At 42.7% G+C, this 13,433-nt stretch overlaps 1 protein-coding gene across 1 annotated transcript in view; it reads right to left on the bottom strand.

Moving 5' to 3' along the window:
* The window catches only part of gpc6a (glypican 6a), a 188,821-nt gene that overhangs the window by 65,402 nt on the left and 109,986 nt on the right, over window positions 1-13,433 (bottom strand). The window contains exon 3 of the mRNA XM_053615044.1: window positions 12,881-13,272. Within this exon, the coding sequence (XP_053471019.1) occupies window positions 12,881-13,272 (392 nt within the window). The remainder of the gene's footprint in view (window positions 1-12,880; window positions 13,273-13,433) is intronic.

Genomic DNA, 13,433 nt, shown 5'->3' with positions numbered 1-13,433 from the left:
GTTCAGAATGGTAGTTTGCTGGTTTGGGACATAGAGCATAGAGAGTATGGAATACTAGCTGCTGTGTCCCAAACCACCAAACTATTTTATTAAATACTCTCTTGACAAATGATCGTGTTAGTGGTATCTGCTATGGTTTTACGCAAGCGATTTAAGTACCACAATGAGAAAACTTTTTAAATTACCTCAACAACTGCAGCTAAGTCCCAAACCACATAAATAGCATGTACAAGAGATGACCAATTGGTGTTGCATCTCAAACAACCATGCTACTTTACTACTAAATATTATCGCTACTAAACACATAGTATAGTGTGTCAAAGTTGTACACACTGTTCAGTGAGTAGTGTTAGCAAGTTGGCTAGTTTACACAATAATGGACACCCTATTCACTTTATAGTCCACATAAACACCATCGTTAGTCCAGCCACACACCCTACTCACGATATAGCCCACATCAAATACCATCATCATTCCAAAGTGGACGTGTCCCAAACCACACACTCTGTATTCAATATATATAGGTCTCATAAACACCATCATCATTATGTGTTTATTAATGCATTCTCAGCCAATCAGAATACTCCTTACTGGCTTGGAGAAACATCATTTGACATTAGTGTGTTCTAGCTGATGACAGACGATGAAATCGTCTAGTGCACTCAGACTGTTGGACCGCTGTTGCCGTTAAAGGCAATGATTTTCACAGACATACAGAAGATGATATGGAACTTGTGTGTGTATGTGTCTGTGTGTGTGTGTGTGTGTGTAAGAGAGAGAGAGAGACATATAATGATATTTAAATAGGCAGCTCGTCCCTGCCTGTAGGCCTCCTAAAGCACTGACAGTCACTGAGCATGTCCTCCATAAAATGATATCACACTAACACTATTCTGACTCCACAGTAAATTATTTCTGCTGAAGGACATCTAGACATTTTTTTTTCAGAGCACCATAAATGATGTGATGAATTTTAACTATAATAATCGTCCCGTTCCTGTAAACTGGACTTGCCTTTAGCTTAAATGTAAGTAGTTTTCAACTGTAATCCATAATAATCCTCCCTTAGGAGTTCACCATTGATGCTGACATAGGTAGCTAGAAAGTTCTTAGCTAGAAAGTTCTCCAGGATTCCAGCTTGTTTGTCCTGGAAACCTTCATTGTGCATGTTGCCTTTATTGTTTGTTGTTACAATCCTTGTCCTTGATGCATTTATTGTCCAGGATACCTTTATACCCAGTGTACCGAGGATACTGTCCTTGTCAACGATACCATGCTTTTTTGGGATATCATTCTGTTTATCCAAGATACCTTCCTTGTCTAGTATACCTTTCATGTCTGGGACATTATCCTTGTTCAAAATATTTTTCTTGTCCCAGATAACTTCCTAGTTCAAGATGGCATCCTTGTCCAAGATACTGGCTCTGTCCAGGATACCATCCTTGTGCATGATACCTTCCTTGTTTGGAGATGCTATACTTGTGAGAGTATATGGAATGTTGGAATGAAAACCTACACCCACACCGGCCCTTTCCGGATAAGATTTCCCACCCCTGTCCTAGACACCTTCCTTGTCCAGGATATCATCCTTGTCCAAGATACTGTTCTTGTCCAAGATAGCATGCTTAATTGTGAGTGCATTTGAGGAACTGTGTGTCAGTCAAGGTGGTGAGCAACAAAGGAGCTCCACAAGGTATAGTACTATCGCCTTTCTTGTTCACACTGTACACCTCAGATTTTTAAGTACGACTTGAGTATGTGTCATCGACAGACATTTTCTGATGACTTTTCTGTTCTAGTGGGATGTGCAAGTGAACGAGTCAGAGTATAGAGCTGTGATCGACAGCTTCATTGAGTGGTGTGGAAGGAGCAACCTACAACTCAGTGTGGCCAAGGCAAAGGAGAATGGTGAACTTTAAAAAAATCTCTGACCTCTGTCTCTATCCTTGGGGAGGATGTGGAAGTAGTGGAATCCTACAGGTACCTTGGAGTCCACTTAGACAACAGACTGGATTGGACACACAACACTGTGGAAGTCTATAAGAAGGGTGTAGACTCTACTTTTTGGAAGCTCAGGTGCTTCAATTTATGTAACAGGATGCTATATATGTTCTACCAGTCGGTTGTGGCAGGAACCATCTTTTTCACATCTTTTTTTTAATGCTGGGACAGCAGGAGATGCCAGCAGACTAAACAAACTGATAAGGAAAGCTGGACAGGTCATTGGGACCAATCTGGACTTCCTGGAATCAGTTATGCATGACAGGCTGCTTGTTCAATTCAATTCAATTCAATTTTATTTGTATAGCGCTTTTTACAATAGACATTGTCTCAAAGCAGCTTTACAGAAATATCAACATGGTATACAGATATTAAAGGTGCGAATTTATCCCAACTGAGCAAGCCACTGAGTGGCGTTGTTAAACTGCTGCTCATCATGAAAAATGTTTCTCACCCCTTCCATTAACACCTAGACATGCAGTGGAACACTTTCAGCTCTAGACTGATCCAGCTACACTGGAGGCTGTTATAGCAGCAAAGGGGGGACCGCATACTCCACATACTTTTGGCCATATAGTGTATTATTATATAGAATACAGGATACCTGTTTCCCCACGATACCTTCCTTGTCCAGGATATTTTCTTTGTCCAGGGTACCATCCTTGTCCAGGATACCGTTTCTTGTCCAAGATGCCATCTTTATGCCATCTTTATGCCATCAAGATGCCAGTCATATCTCCCTGCAGTTCTTGCCTGGTTTCCCACTGAAGCAAAGCAGGCTTGAGCCTAGCCAGTACCTGGATGGGAGACCTCTTGGGGATAAGTAAGGTTGCTGCTGGAAGTGGTATTACTGAGGCCAGCAGGGGGCGGTCACCCTGTGGTTTATGTGGGGTCTAATGCCTTAATATAGTGAGGGGGACACTATACTGTAGAAACAGCATGGTCTTTCGGCTGAGACCTTAAACTGAGGTCCTGACTCTCTCTGGTCCCAGGACACATGGTAAAAGTGTAGGGGTATATGCCGGTGTCCTGGCAAAACTCCCTCATTGGAACTTCTCTATCATGGCCCTCTAATAATCCCCATCTCTGTATTAACTATATCACTCTCTCCTTTCCAATGATAACTGCTGTTGCATCATCGAGGTGGATGATACACAATAGTGGTGGTTGAGGAGACCCCCCACTATGTAAAGCACTTTGAGTGTCTAGAAAAGCGCTGAATAAATGTGACTAAAACCTGTAAAGTGTACTGTCCTTGTCCAAAATACCTTTCTTGTGGAAGATACCGCTGTTATACAAGGTACTTTTCTTATCCGAGATACCATCTCTGTCCAGGATACCATTTGTGCTGTCTTGGATAAATCCTTGTCCACTATTATTCCTAGTTTAAATGGCATACATTGACCTGGTTTAAGCAGCAAACACTTTCACTTGATTCTGACAAAATCTGACAATGGGTATGTTGTTATGTGAGACATCATAAAAATTAGACCTCCAATTGGCAGAAAGTGAGGTTGGAGACAACAAAGAAAGAGTTAATTTCCACTCTTTGAGTCTGACAGCAGCTAAACAAACAACACTTAATCCCCACAAATTGTCACATTACTGTTTAGTACACTAAAGCTTTTAAGTGTACTACTGCATCATGAAGCACAAATCCTCCAAACGGCCTCATAATCCACCACACAGAGAGTCTTCATTCTCACTGTGTCTGATTTAAAAGCAGGAGCTTGGTTTAATCCCGCTGTAATTCCTCCTCTAAAGCCACATCAGTCTCATACTTTCACTTACAACATTTATTTACTTTCTTTTGTTTGTGATGACTTAAAACTGAAGATAAAAGAAAGAAAGAAAGAAAGATTGATTAAAATTTGGGTGTGTTAGGAGTTAGAACTTTAAGACTTTTGAGTTTTTCTCATCACGTAGGTGAAGGAATAACAACTCTTAGCTTTCTGGTGTTCTAGCACAGAGCATGTTCAGCACTACTTTTGTTCTCAAACTCACAAACCCGACCATTCACTGCAGGACACTTCACTAATGCCAATAACAAAGCGAAAATTAGCAAAAATTTGTACTCTCTTTTGTGCATTTGCTTTTAATCAGGACGGAGTATGCTAATGACATACATATCAGTTCTCCTGCTGTGTTTATCCTCTCATGTGCAACTCTAACATCGCACACACTCAGAACAGCAGAGCGCAAGCATGTGATTGATGGACATGGTGATGGTCTCGCACTCCAATTAAGGCCAATCTCATCTGTCAAAATCTCCTGCTGCGGCCATATTTCCTCGCTGCGCTCGTTTCCCAATGCTCTTTTTAAGGGCTCTGTATGTGTGTGTGTGTGTGTGTGTGTGTGTGTGTTGAAATTATATTGGGAAAAGACCAAACTAAGCAGAAAAAAAACGAAGGAAATGCAGTTTTTGTAGCAACATTAAAGTAATGATTATATTCCTTCCGAATGAAGCGTCTATTGATAGTTAGAGTTTATGCGTCATCTAAACTCCCCCTCAGTCTAACTCTTCTCCACCCACTTACAATAATCCTGCCCCTTGTCACTAAAACTCACCCTCAGTCAAACTCTACACCCTTGATCTAACCACACCCTCACGCTAACATCAACCTCAATCTAACCACATCCCTCCTCTAACCACACCCTCAATCTAACCTCACTCTCAGTCTAACCACATCCTTCCTATAACCACATCCTCAATCTAACCTCACCCTCAATCTAACATCAACCTCAATCTAACCACATCCGTCCTCTAACCTCACCCTCAATCTAACCACACCCTCAATCTAACCTCACTCTCAGTCTAACCACATCCTTCCTATAACCACATCCTCAATCTAACCACATCCCTCAATCTAACCACACCCTCAATCTAACATCACTCTCACTCTAACCACATACCTCCGCTAACCTCACCCTCAATCTAACCACACCCTCAATCTAACCTCACTCTCAGTCTAACCACATCCTTCCTATAACCACATCCTCAATCTAGCCACATCCCTCGATCTAACCACACCCTCAATCTAACATCACTCTCACTCTAACCACATACCTCCGCTAACCTCACCCTCAATCTAACATCAACCTCAATCTAACCACATCCGTCCTCTAACCTCACCCTCACTCTAACCACACCCCTCCTCTAACCACACCCTCGATCTAACATCAACCTCAATCTAACCACATCCGTCCTCTAACCTCACTCTCACTCTAACATCACTCTCACTCTAACCACATACCTCCGCTAACCTCACCCTCAATCTAACCTCACCCTCAATCTAACATCAACCTCACTCTAACCACACCCCTCCGCTAACCTCACCCTCAATCTAACCTCATCCTCAATCTAACATCAACCTCACTCTAACCACACCCCTCCTCTAACCACACCCTCAATCTAACATCACTCTCAATCTAACCACATCCGTCCTCTAAACTCTCCCTCACTCTAACCACACCCTCAATCTAACATCAACCTCAATCTAACCACACCCCTCACTCTAACCACACCCCTCACTCTAACCATACCCCTCCTCTAACCACACCCCTCCCTCTAACCACACCTCTCACTCTAACCACACCCCTCACTCTAACCACACCCCTCCTCTAACCACACCCTCAATCTAACCACATTCCTCCTCTAACCTCACCCTCAATCTAACATCAACCTCACTCTAACCACACCTCTCACTCTAACCACACCCCTCCCTCTAACCACACCTCTCACTCTAACCACACCCCTCCCTCTAACCACACCTCTCACTCTAACCATACCCCTCACTCTAACCATTCCACACTACACTCTAACAATTTCAAAAGCAATTACAAACTGTATTTGCAATTGCGTTTCCTAATTTGCGAGTTCCGATCCTCTCATATCAAAATAGCAATAGCAATTACCCATTTGCTATTTCACTTCCATTTCACTTGCATTTCCGATGCCTTGCACAGAAACCTGACAATCAGTGTTTGGGGTGGAAGTATACTATGGGGCGTGTTTGTATTTGGAAGTGACGTCAGTCACAGACGATGGCCAAGAAGGAAAATGTGCCGTACAGATGATTGTGCCGATGCTTTATTTAAAGATAATGAAGGATAAATCTGTCACCATAAAACCAGAGATTTCAGAGCAACACTTCTCACATAAAGTTTTTCTAATATGTTTATTGTTGCACTTGCGATCTAAGAAATACACTCCTATCATCAGGCGAGGTGGTTACTCCTTTAATGGTGAATATTGTATTGAGGATTTCAGAAGATGAGGAAGGTGAAGCTATTAATTACCCTTGAAAACTCAACACGTGTCACATCAACATTCTTATCCTTGGTCAATTTTTTGTAACTAAGTGAATCCCCAATAAAATTTTTAATGAATTATATACTTCTCAACACATTTTTTTGTTAAATAAGGTCCTGTTTCTATGCAAAACATGCTGCTTATTCTACACAATACATCCGTGAGGTGAAAAGTTGTGTTTAAAATCCAACTTCCATGAACCTAAGGCCTGTTCCACACTGGATGCATGAGCAGAGCAGAAGCAGCATGTATTTTTTTCAGTTCCCATGTTAATAGGTTAGAGCATTCACACTGCACACCGAGGCGGTGGGCAGTGCGTAACAGGAGCCGAGCAGAAGCAGCCGTGCCGCGATCGTTTCAGCACTGACTCTGTTTTTTTGCGGTAATGTTTACTTGTGGAAACTGGCTAGTTTTATGTGCAATTTGTTACAGTTAAAATTACATCCCAACAAAAACTTTAAACCGCTGATGCTTTATTATGGACATGTATGACCCCAAGGCAGTCTAAAATGCAGTCGACTGTGATTGACGTCACTTCCAAATACAAAACACACCCCAGAGCATACTCCCACCTCCAGCACTGACTGACAGGTTTCTGTGCAAGGCATCGGAAATGCAAATACAAAGGGATTTGATATTCCCTTTGAATTGTAGCAGGCTCTGTACGTGACCCGAGGAAGTGAAATAGCAAGCAGGGTAATTGCTATTGCTATTTTGATATGACAGGATCGTAGCTCGTAAGACATGGGAAATGCTATTGCAAATGGACCTTGTGTTTCCATTTGAAATTTGTCAGATACTGTACGTTCATGTAAACGCAAACGGTAATACGTGATTTGCATTTATGCATCCACAATTAGGAAACACAATTGCAAATACAGTTTGCAATTGCTTTTGAAAATTGTCCACAAAATCCATCCAAAATACTTTAAATCCTTCATTCAGTCTAACCCGACCAACACTCTAACTGTAACCCTGTCTCTTACCCTAACTCATCCACTCACTTTAACTGCACTCTCTATCTAACCCTGCCCCTTACTTCAATCCCACTCTTAGTCTAACCCCCACCTGTTAGTCTAACCCTGCCCCTCACTCTAACACCACTGTCCGTCTAACTCTGACCCTTACTAACACCACTTTCAGTCTACTCCAGTCCCTGCCCTCACTCTAACACAGTTCTAACTCCACCCCCACTAACCACAAGCCACACTCTAATTCCACCTTTACTCTAACCACACCCCTCACTCTAACTCCACCCCTTACACTAAACTCACCCTCACTCTAACTCCCCACCTCACTCTAAAACCACTCATATCACCCTGGAGCTCTCACCTAGTTTCCCACTGAAGCTAAGCAGGATTGAGCTTGGCCAGTACCTGGATAGGAGACCTCCTGGGGAAACTAAGGTTGCTGCTGGAAGTGGTATTAGTGAGGCCAGCAGGGAGTTCTCACCCTGTGGTCTGTGTGGGGCCTAATGCCCCAGTATAGTGAGGGGGACACTACAGCACAGTCTTTCAGATGAGACATTAAACAGAGGTCCTGACTCTCAGTAGTCATTAAAAAGCCCAGGACAATTCTTGTTAAGAGTAGGGGTATAACCCCTGTGTCCTGGTGAAATTCCCCCATTGGTCCTTATCTATCATGGTCCCCTAATAATCTCCATCCTTGAATCGGCTACATGTCTCTCCTCTCCACCAATTGCTGGTGTGTGTTGGGTGTTCTGGCGCACTATGGCTGCTGTCGCATCATCCAGGTGGATGCTACTCACTGGGTGGAAGGAGATTTTCCCCCATACAATGAAAAGTGCTTTGAGAGCCTAGAAATGCGCTATATAAATCTAAGGAATTATTATTATAAACCCAACTCTTACTCTTACATTCTACTATCACTCTAACCCCACCTCTTGCTCTTACACCCACCCTCACTCTAACCATACTGCCACTGTAAACCCCACCCTCACTCTATTCCTCACTCTTACCCATAACAATACAACACCCACTCACTATAATCCTGCCTGTGACCCCTCACTCTAAATCCTGCCCTACCTGCAACTCCTCCTCTGACGCTAACTCCACCCTCACTGTAACTCCTCCACTTACTGTAACCCTATGCTCACTCTATTCCCCACCCCATAGTAGTCTAACTACTCCCATTACTCTTACCCCCAACTGTTACTCTAACCCCATCCCTCACATTAGCTCCTCCCCTCACTCAAACCACATCCCCACTATAACACTATAGCACCTTATACTCTAAGCCCACCTGTCTCTCAGCCTAAGCCCACCCTGTACTCTTACTGCACCTGTTATTCTAACCCCACCCCTTAATATTAAATTTTAAATGCAATGTCATCTAATAGCCACATTATTCTGAGCATTAATATAATAAGTAATGTTAAAACAACGTTCCTGATAACTGTTCAGGTTTAACGGTTATGAGAACAGAAAGTCTATATGCCTATCGTACGAGTTTATCTGTCTTTTAGGTCAATATACAGATCTCCATAAATTCCAAAAATGAATACTGCACACCATGTTCATTACCTGTTCACTGAAAGTACCCATATCTACACAACCCCAATTTAAAAAAAAGTTGGGACGCTGTGTAAAATGTAAATAAAAACAGAATGCAATGATTTCTTTTTAGTAACACTTACTTTTCCAGCCTTTTGTTGCCCCCGTCCTAAATTTTTTGAGACGTGTCGTGGCCATCAAATTCAAAATTACCTTATTTTTTTTTCCTTAAAATGGTATTATTTCCTCAGTTTAAACATTTGATATGTTTTCTCTGTTTTATTGTGCATAACATATGGGTTTTTGAGATTTGCAAATCATTGCATTCTGTTTTTATTTACATTTTACACAGCGTCCCAACTTTTTTAAATTGGGGTTGTACTACATGTCCCATGATTCCCTGCATGTTCCTCACATTAATGACATTACAGGCTGATTGATGGTCTTTCTTTCAGGTTCTATTTCAGCTGATGAATCGCCAGTGTAGTAAAAAGGTGAAATGATCAATGATGTGCGTATGGTGTGTGACAGCTCATTACAATGTGAGGCCTACGTGTTTAATAAACGTTAATAAAAAACCCATTAATAAAAATAGACTTCAATAAAATGCAGTGTACTGCTGTGACCATGAAGACCTTTGCTAATATTTTTATTAAACAGTTGTATAGGTGTTTATATTTGGTATTGATAGTGCTATATGATGTCAGGCTAAATTTGTGTGAAGTATTGATCAGATATTGATTGTGCTGCACTGAGTAAAGAAACATTATATTTGTGTATCACAGTTCATTAGTGAGTGATATGAGCAAGGCAGTGGTGTTTTCCCAAAGCTACATACACAGTATGCTTCCTATAGTCCCAAGGCTTTATGTTTCTAGGGCCTGATATTCCCAGAGTGCTATATAGTCCCAAAGCTCTATATTCCTATGGCTCTATGTTCCCAGAATCATATATTCCCAGCGCCTGACTTTTCAAGGGGTTTACTTTCCCATTCCTAAATACGCTCAGACATTTACATCCTCAGGTCCCTGTGTTCCCACAGACTCCTATTCCAAGGGCTGGATATTCCCAAGCCCTGGTATTCCCAAAGTCCCTTGTTCCCTGAGTCCTATATTTCCAGGGCCCTATGCTCCCAAACTCCTCTGGTCCCAAGGTCTTTTGTTCCAAGTGTCCAATATTCCTTCGACACTATGGCCCCAGAGTCCTCCAAAACTAAATTACCTTCTTCTTGAGTCTTACATTCCAGGGACCCTATAATCCCATGGCTCTATATTTCAAAGACTCTGTGTTTCCTGGCACATATATTCCCAAGCTCTATGTTCCCTGAGCCCTATGTTCCTAGGGTTTTATATTCCCAGAGAACCATATTCCCAGGGCTCTTTATCCTCGGGTCCCTATGTTTCCCAAGTCCTTGCTCTATACTCTCAGAATTGTATGTTTCTGGGTCCTATTTTTTGTAGGGTCCTATAGTCCCAGATCCCTATCATTTTAGGGATCTTTGTTCCCAGGGCTGTATATTCCAAGGCCTCTATGCTTTTCCTTATATTCCAAGGATCCTGTGTTCCCTGGGACCTGAATTCCCAGAGCTCTGCAGTCTCTGAATTTACCTTGTGCTCCCCTAATATTTTACATTCCAGGGGTTCTATATCCCCAGCAGTCTATGTTCTCAGGGATCCATGTTCTGAGAGCTCTATGTTCGTAGCTCACAGTGTTCCCTATGCTCTTTGTCCCCAGGGATCTACTGTATATTCCAATGACTCTATAACCAAAGGGTTTACCTTTTTCAAGGGTGCTATATTCCCAGAGTTGTATCTACCCTGAGAACACAGGGCAAATGCCTCATCAATTGTGTTTAACTTATTTTAGTATTAGCTGCCTGCATAGAGTTGATCATTTTATGGAATTATTTTGTGTGTGGAATTCTTGATAATAACATGCTGCAGTGAGTCAGCAGCATTGCCTCATCCCAGAATCTAGTATTACACAGATAAAGGCATTGCTGGGATTTGCAATCACCTTCTGGACACTAGCAGAGGACCTTAAATGCTAAACATGAAGATTTATATATCTATAGTTATATCTGTGTGTGTTTATGTGTGTGAGTTTAAATATCACATAGGCATTATTAAGCACTTTATCAGGCAGACAGACTACCTCCATCTCTCTCTCTCTCTCTCTCTCTCTCTCTCTCTCACACACACACACACACACATGCACATGAGTCTCAAAAACGTTCAAAACACATTTTGGAAAGGACATGAAAGCAATTACTTCTCTCTCTCTCTCTCTCTCTCTCTCTCTCGGCAGCGTTCTAATAAACGCCGCTCCTCAAGGACACTTCTCTTAATGGTCATTATCTTCACTTTCCAAAGAGACAGATAAAAGACGCCTGCCATTACTGTCGTTACAGGCGCTGTGCTGTGATTGGCTCATTCAGCAGTGGGTCTTGTGGTTCTTTGCTCTGCTGCTGTCGCAAAATTCATGTTTATGATGCCGCTGTGTCTCAATAAGAGCATTAATCACTTCCTGACTTCTGAAAAGTCATCAAATGGCTTTGTTTTTCCATCGGCTGCAAGGTGACACCATCAAAAGAGCACCAGCCAATCACACAAAGCCACAACACACACTCACTATCAAAAAGTCCTGGGTCATAGGACGTCGAAATAGCTCCAAACCACAGATAATAGTCACGGCACGTAAGTGGCAATTTGGGACACAGCCACAGGCAGTGTCCAGTTGCCATGGTAACTTTGGCTTACCTAGATCACTAAGACCCCTTGCTAAATTATATGCACCAAAGTGGGACACAGCCTAAAGAGACTGGAGAGACACACACATTCTCTGACATGGCACAGTCATGGGCCACATCTTAAACTGCCTCTAATGTCTAACCAGGATGTCTAAACAGCTTCAAGTCTTCATTGTCTTTAGTCGTTGGTTTATGTGGCGATCTGAGATGTAGCTGCAGGCCGTGAACATGGCAGACAGGAAATGTTACATTTTGATATCCTATTCAGCACTAGTGGTGCCATTTGGGACACAGCCATAGAGAGACTGGAACATCATTTATATCAGGTGTTCCTAACTGCTATATTACTGTACTACATAAAAAGTACTCCTCCACCCTAGGCTACTACACTCACAATAATTAGTGTGTTTCATACATTTATATTATTTTAGGAAAGTAGTGCATGGTTTGGGACATGGCCCTAGGTAGTCGGTGCATCATTCTGGCATATACACCCTACGTTATCTAGCATATACAGAATGAATTACAGGAAGTGCACACTCTGGATCTGCTGTTTTGTGTAGTGTTTAGTATGTAGTTTGGGACATATTTTGCATATCCACATTTATATGCGCAGTAATGGACTACGCCCTCTAACCGCTATTACTGCACTGAATAGCCCACCACAACAGGTCATCATAGGTCATCGTGCCATTTAGAGGTTTTGGGATGCAGCTCACGCAGAGACTCAAATGGCACTTGTTATAAACAGAGTCACAGGCTGTGTCCCAAATCCGTTATTAATGCATTGTTATAGTAGTGCCATTGACAGACACTTCAGACAGTGTTTTTATCGTAGGTGTGCGTGTGTGTGTGTTTCCTCTGATGGTGTGATTGATCATGTATGTGTGTGCTTTGTGATAAAGCAGAGCGCTGATCCATCCCCGCTCCCGCTGCACTAATAAACACCACACTAAAGGTCAGCCTGATAAACAGCAACCTGATTAAATCCCCTTGTGCCCTACTCCCTACACCCTACTCCACTCAGGAAGCAGGCGGTACAAAGAAACCTGAAAACATTCCTCAGTCACACACACATGTCCTCCAGGGATGAGTGTCACATAAAACACACCTGATTCAGAGAGTACGAAACAACCAAGAGTGTGTGTGTGTGTGTGCGTGAGAGAGGGAGACCGTGTCTTTTTGTCTCTCTGTCTGTCTCACTATCTGTCTTTTTATCAGTCTGTCTGCCTCTCTGTTTATCTGCCCATTCAGCTAGGCTTTCCAGCTTGCAGTAATTGGATGCTGCAGTAAGCTCTGCCTCACCTTGGCCACACGATTGGCCACCTCCCGTCCCACCATGAGTCCCTGTACGAAGGTGCGTGCAGCAGCAAGGGCACGTGTGATCTGGACCTTGAGTTTGCGCGGTGTGTCCCCGAACGGCTTCAGCTGGTCCGTGTACTTGCTCACACACTCTAAATACTCGTCTGTGAAGGAGAACTGAGAGTTCAGCAGCTGGAACATCTTCTCCAGAAGCCTGGCCCAGAAGTCGCCCAGCATCTCCTCCAGGTTCACGTTCCCTCCTGTGTAGTAGCGCCGTAGCTCCGAGAACAGGTCCTCGAAGATCTCCGAGTTTTGCATGAACAGGTTGCCGTAGGTGCGGATGAACATGTGGTTCAGAGACTTCTCCGAGTTGTCCAGCAACTCCAGGAAGAACTCTGCAAGACAAAGAGGAAACTGAATGAATCAAATGGAAAAAACTAGGTACAACATCACATATCTGGACCATAATGCTGAGGGGAATTAAACTTGAGGAGTCCAGCTAGGCGAATCAAACTCAGCGAATCAAATGCAGGGAATTAAAGATAAAGAATCAAAG

Source organism: Ictalurus furcatus, chromosome 26 (genome assembly GCF_023375685.1).
Source record: "Ictalurus furcatus strain D&B chromosome 26, Billie_1.0, whole genome shotgun sequence".
Lineage (NCBI taxonomy): Eukaryota > Metazoa > Chordata > Actinopteri > Siluriformes > Ictaluridae > Ictalurus > Ictalurus furcatus.
This window is presented reverse-complemented; position numbering and strand designations above follow the sequence as displayed.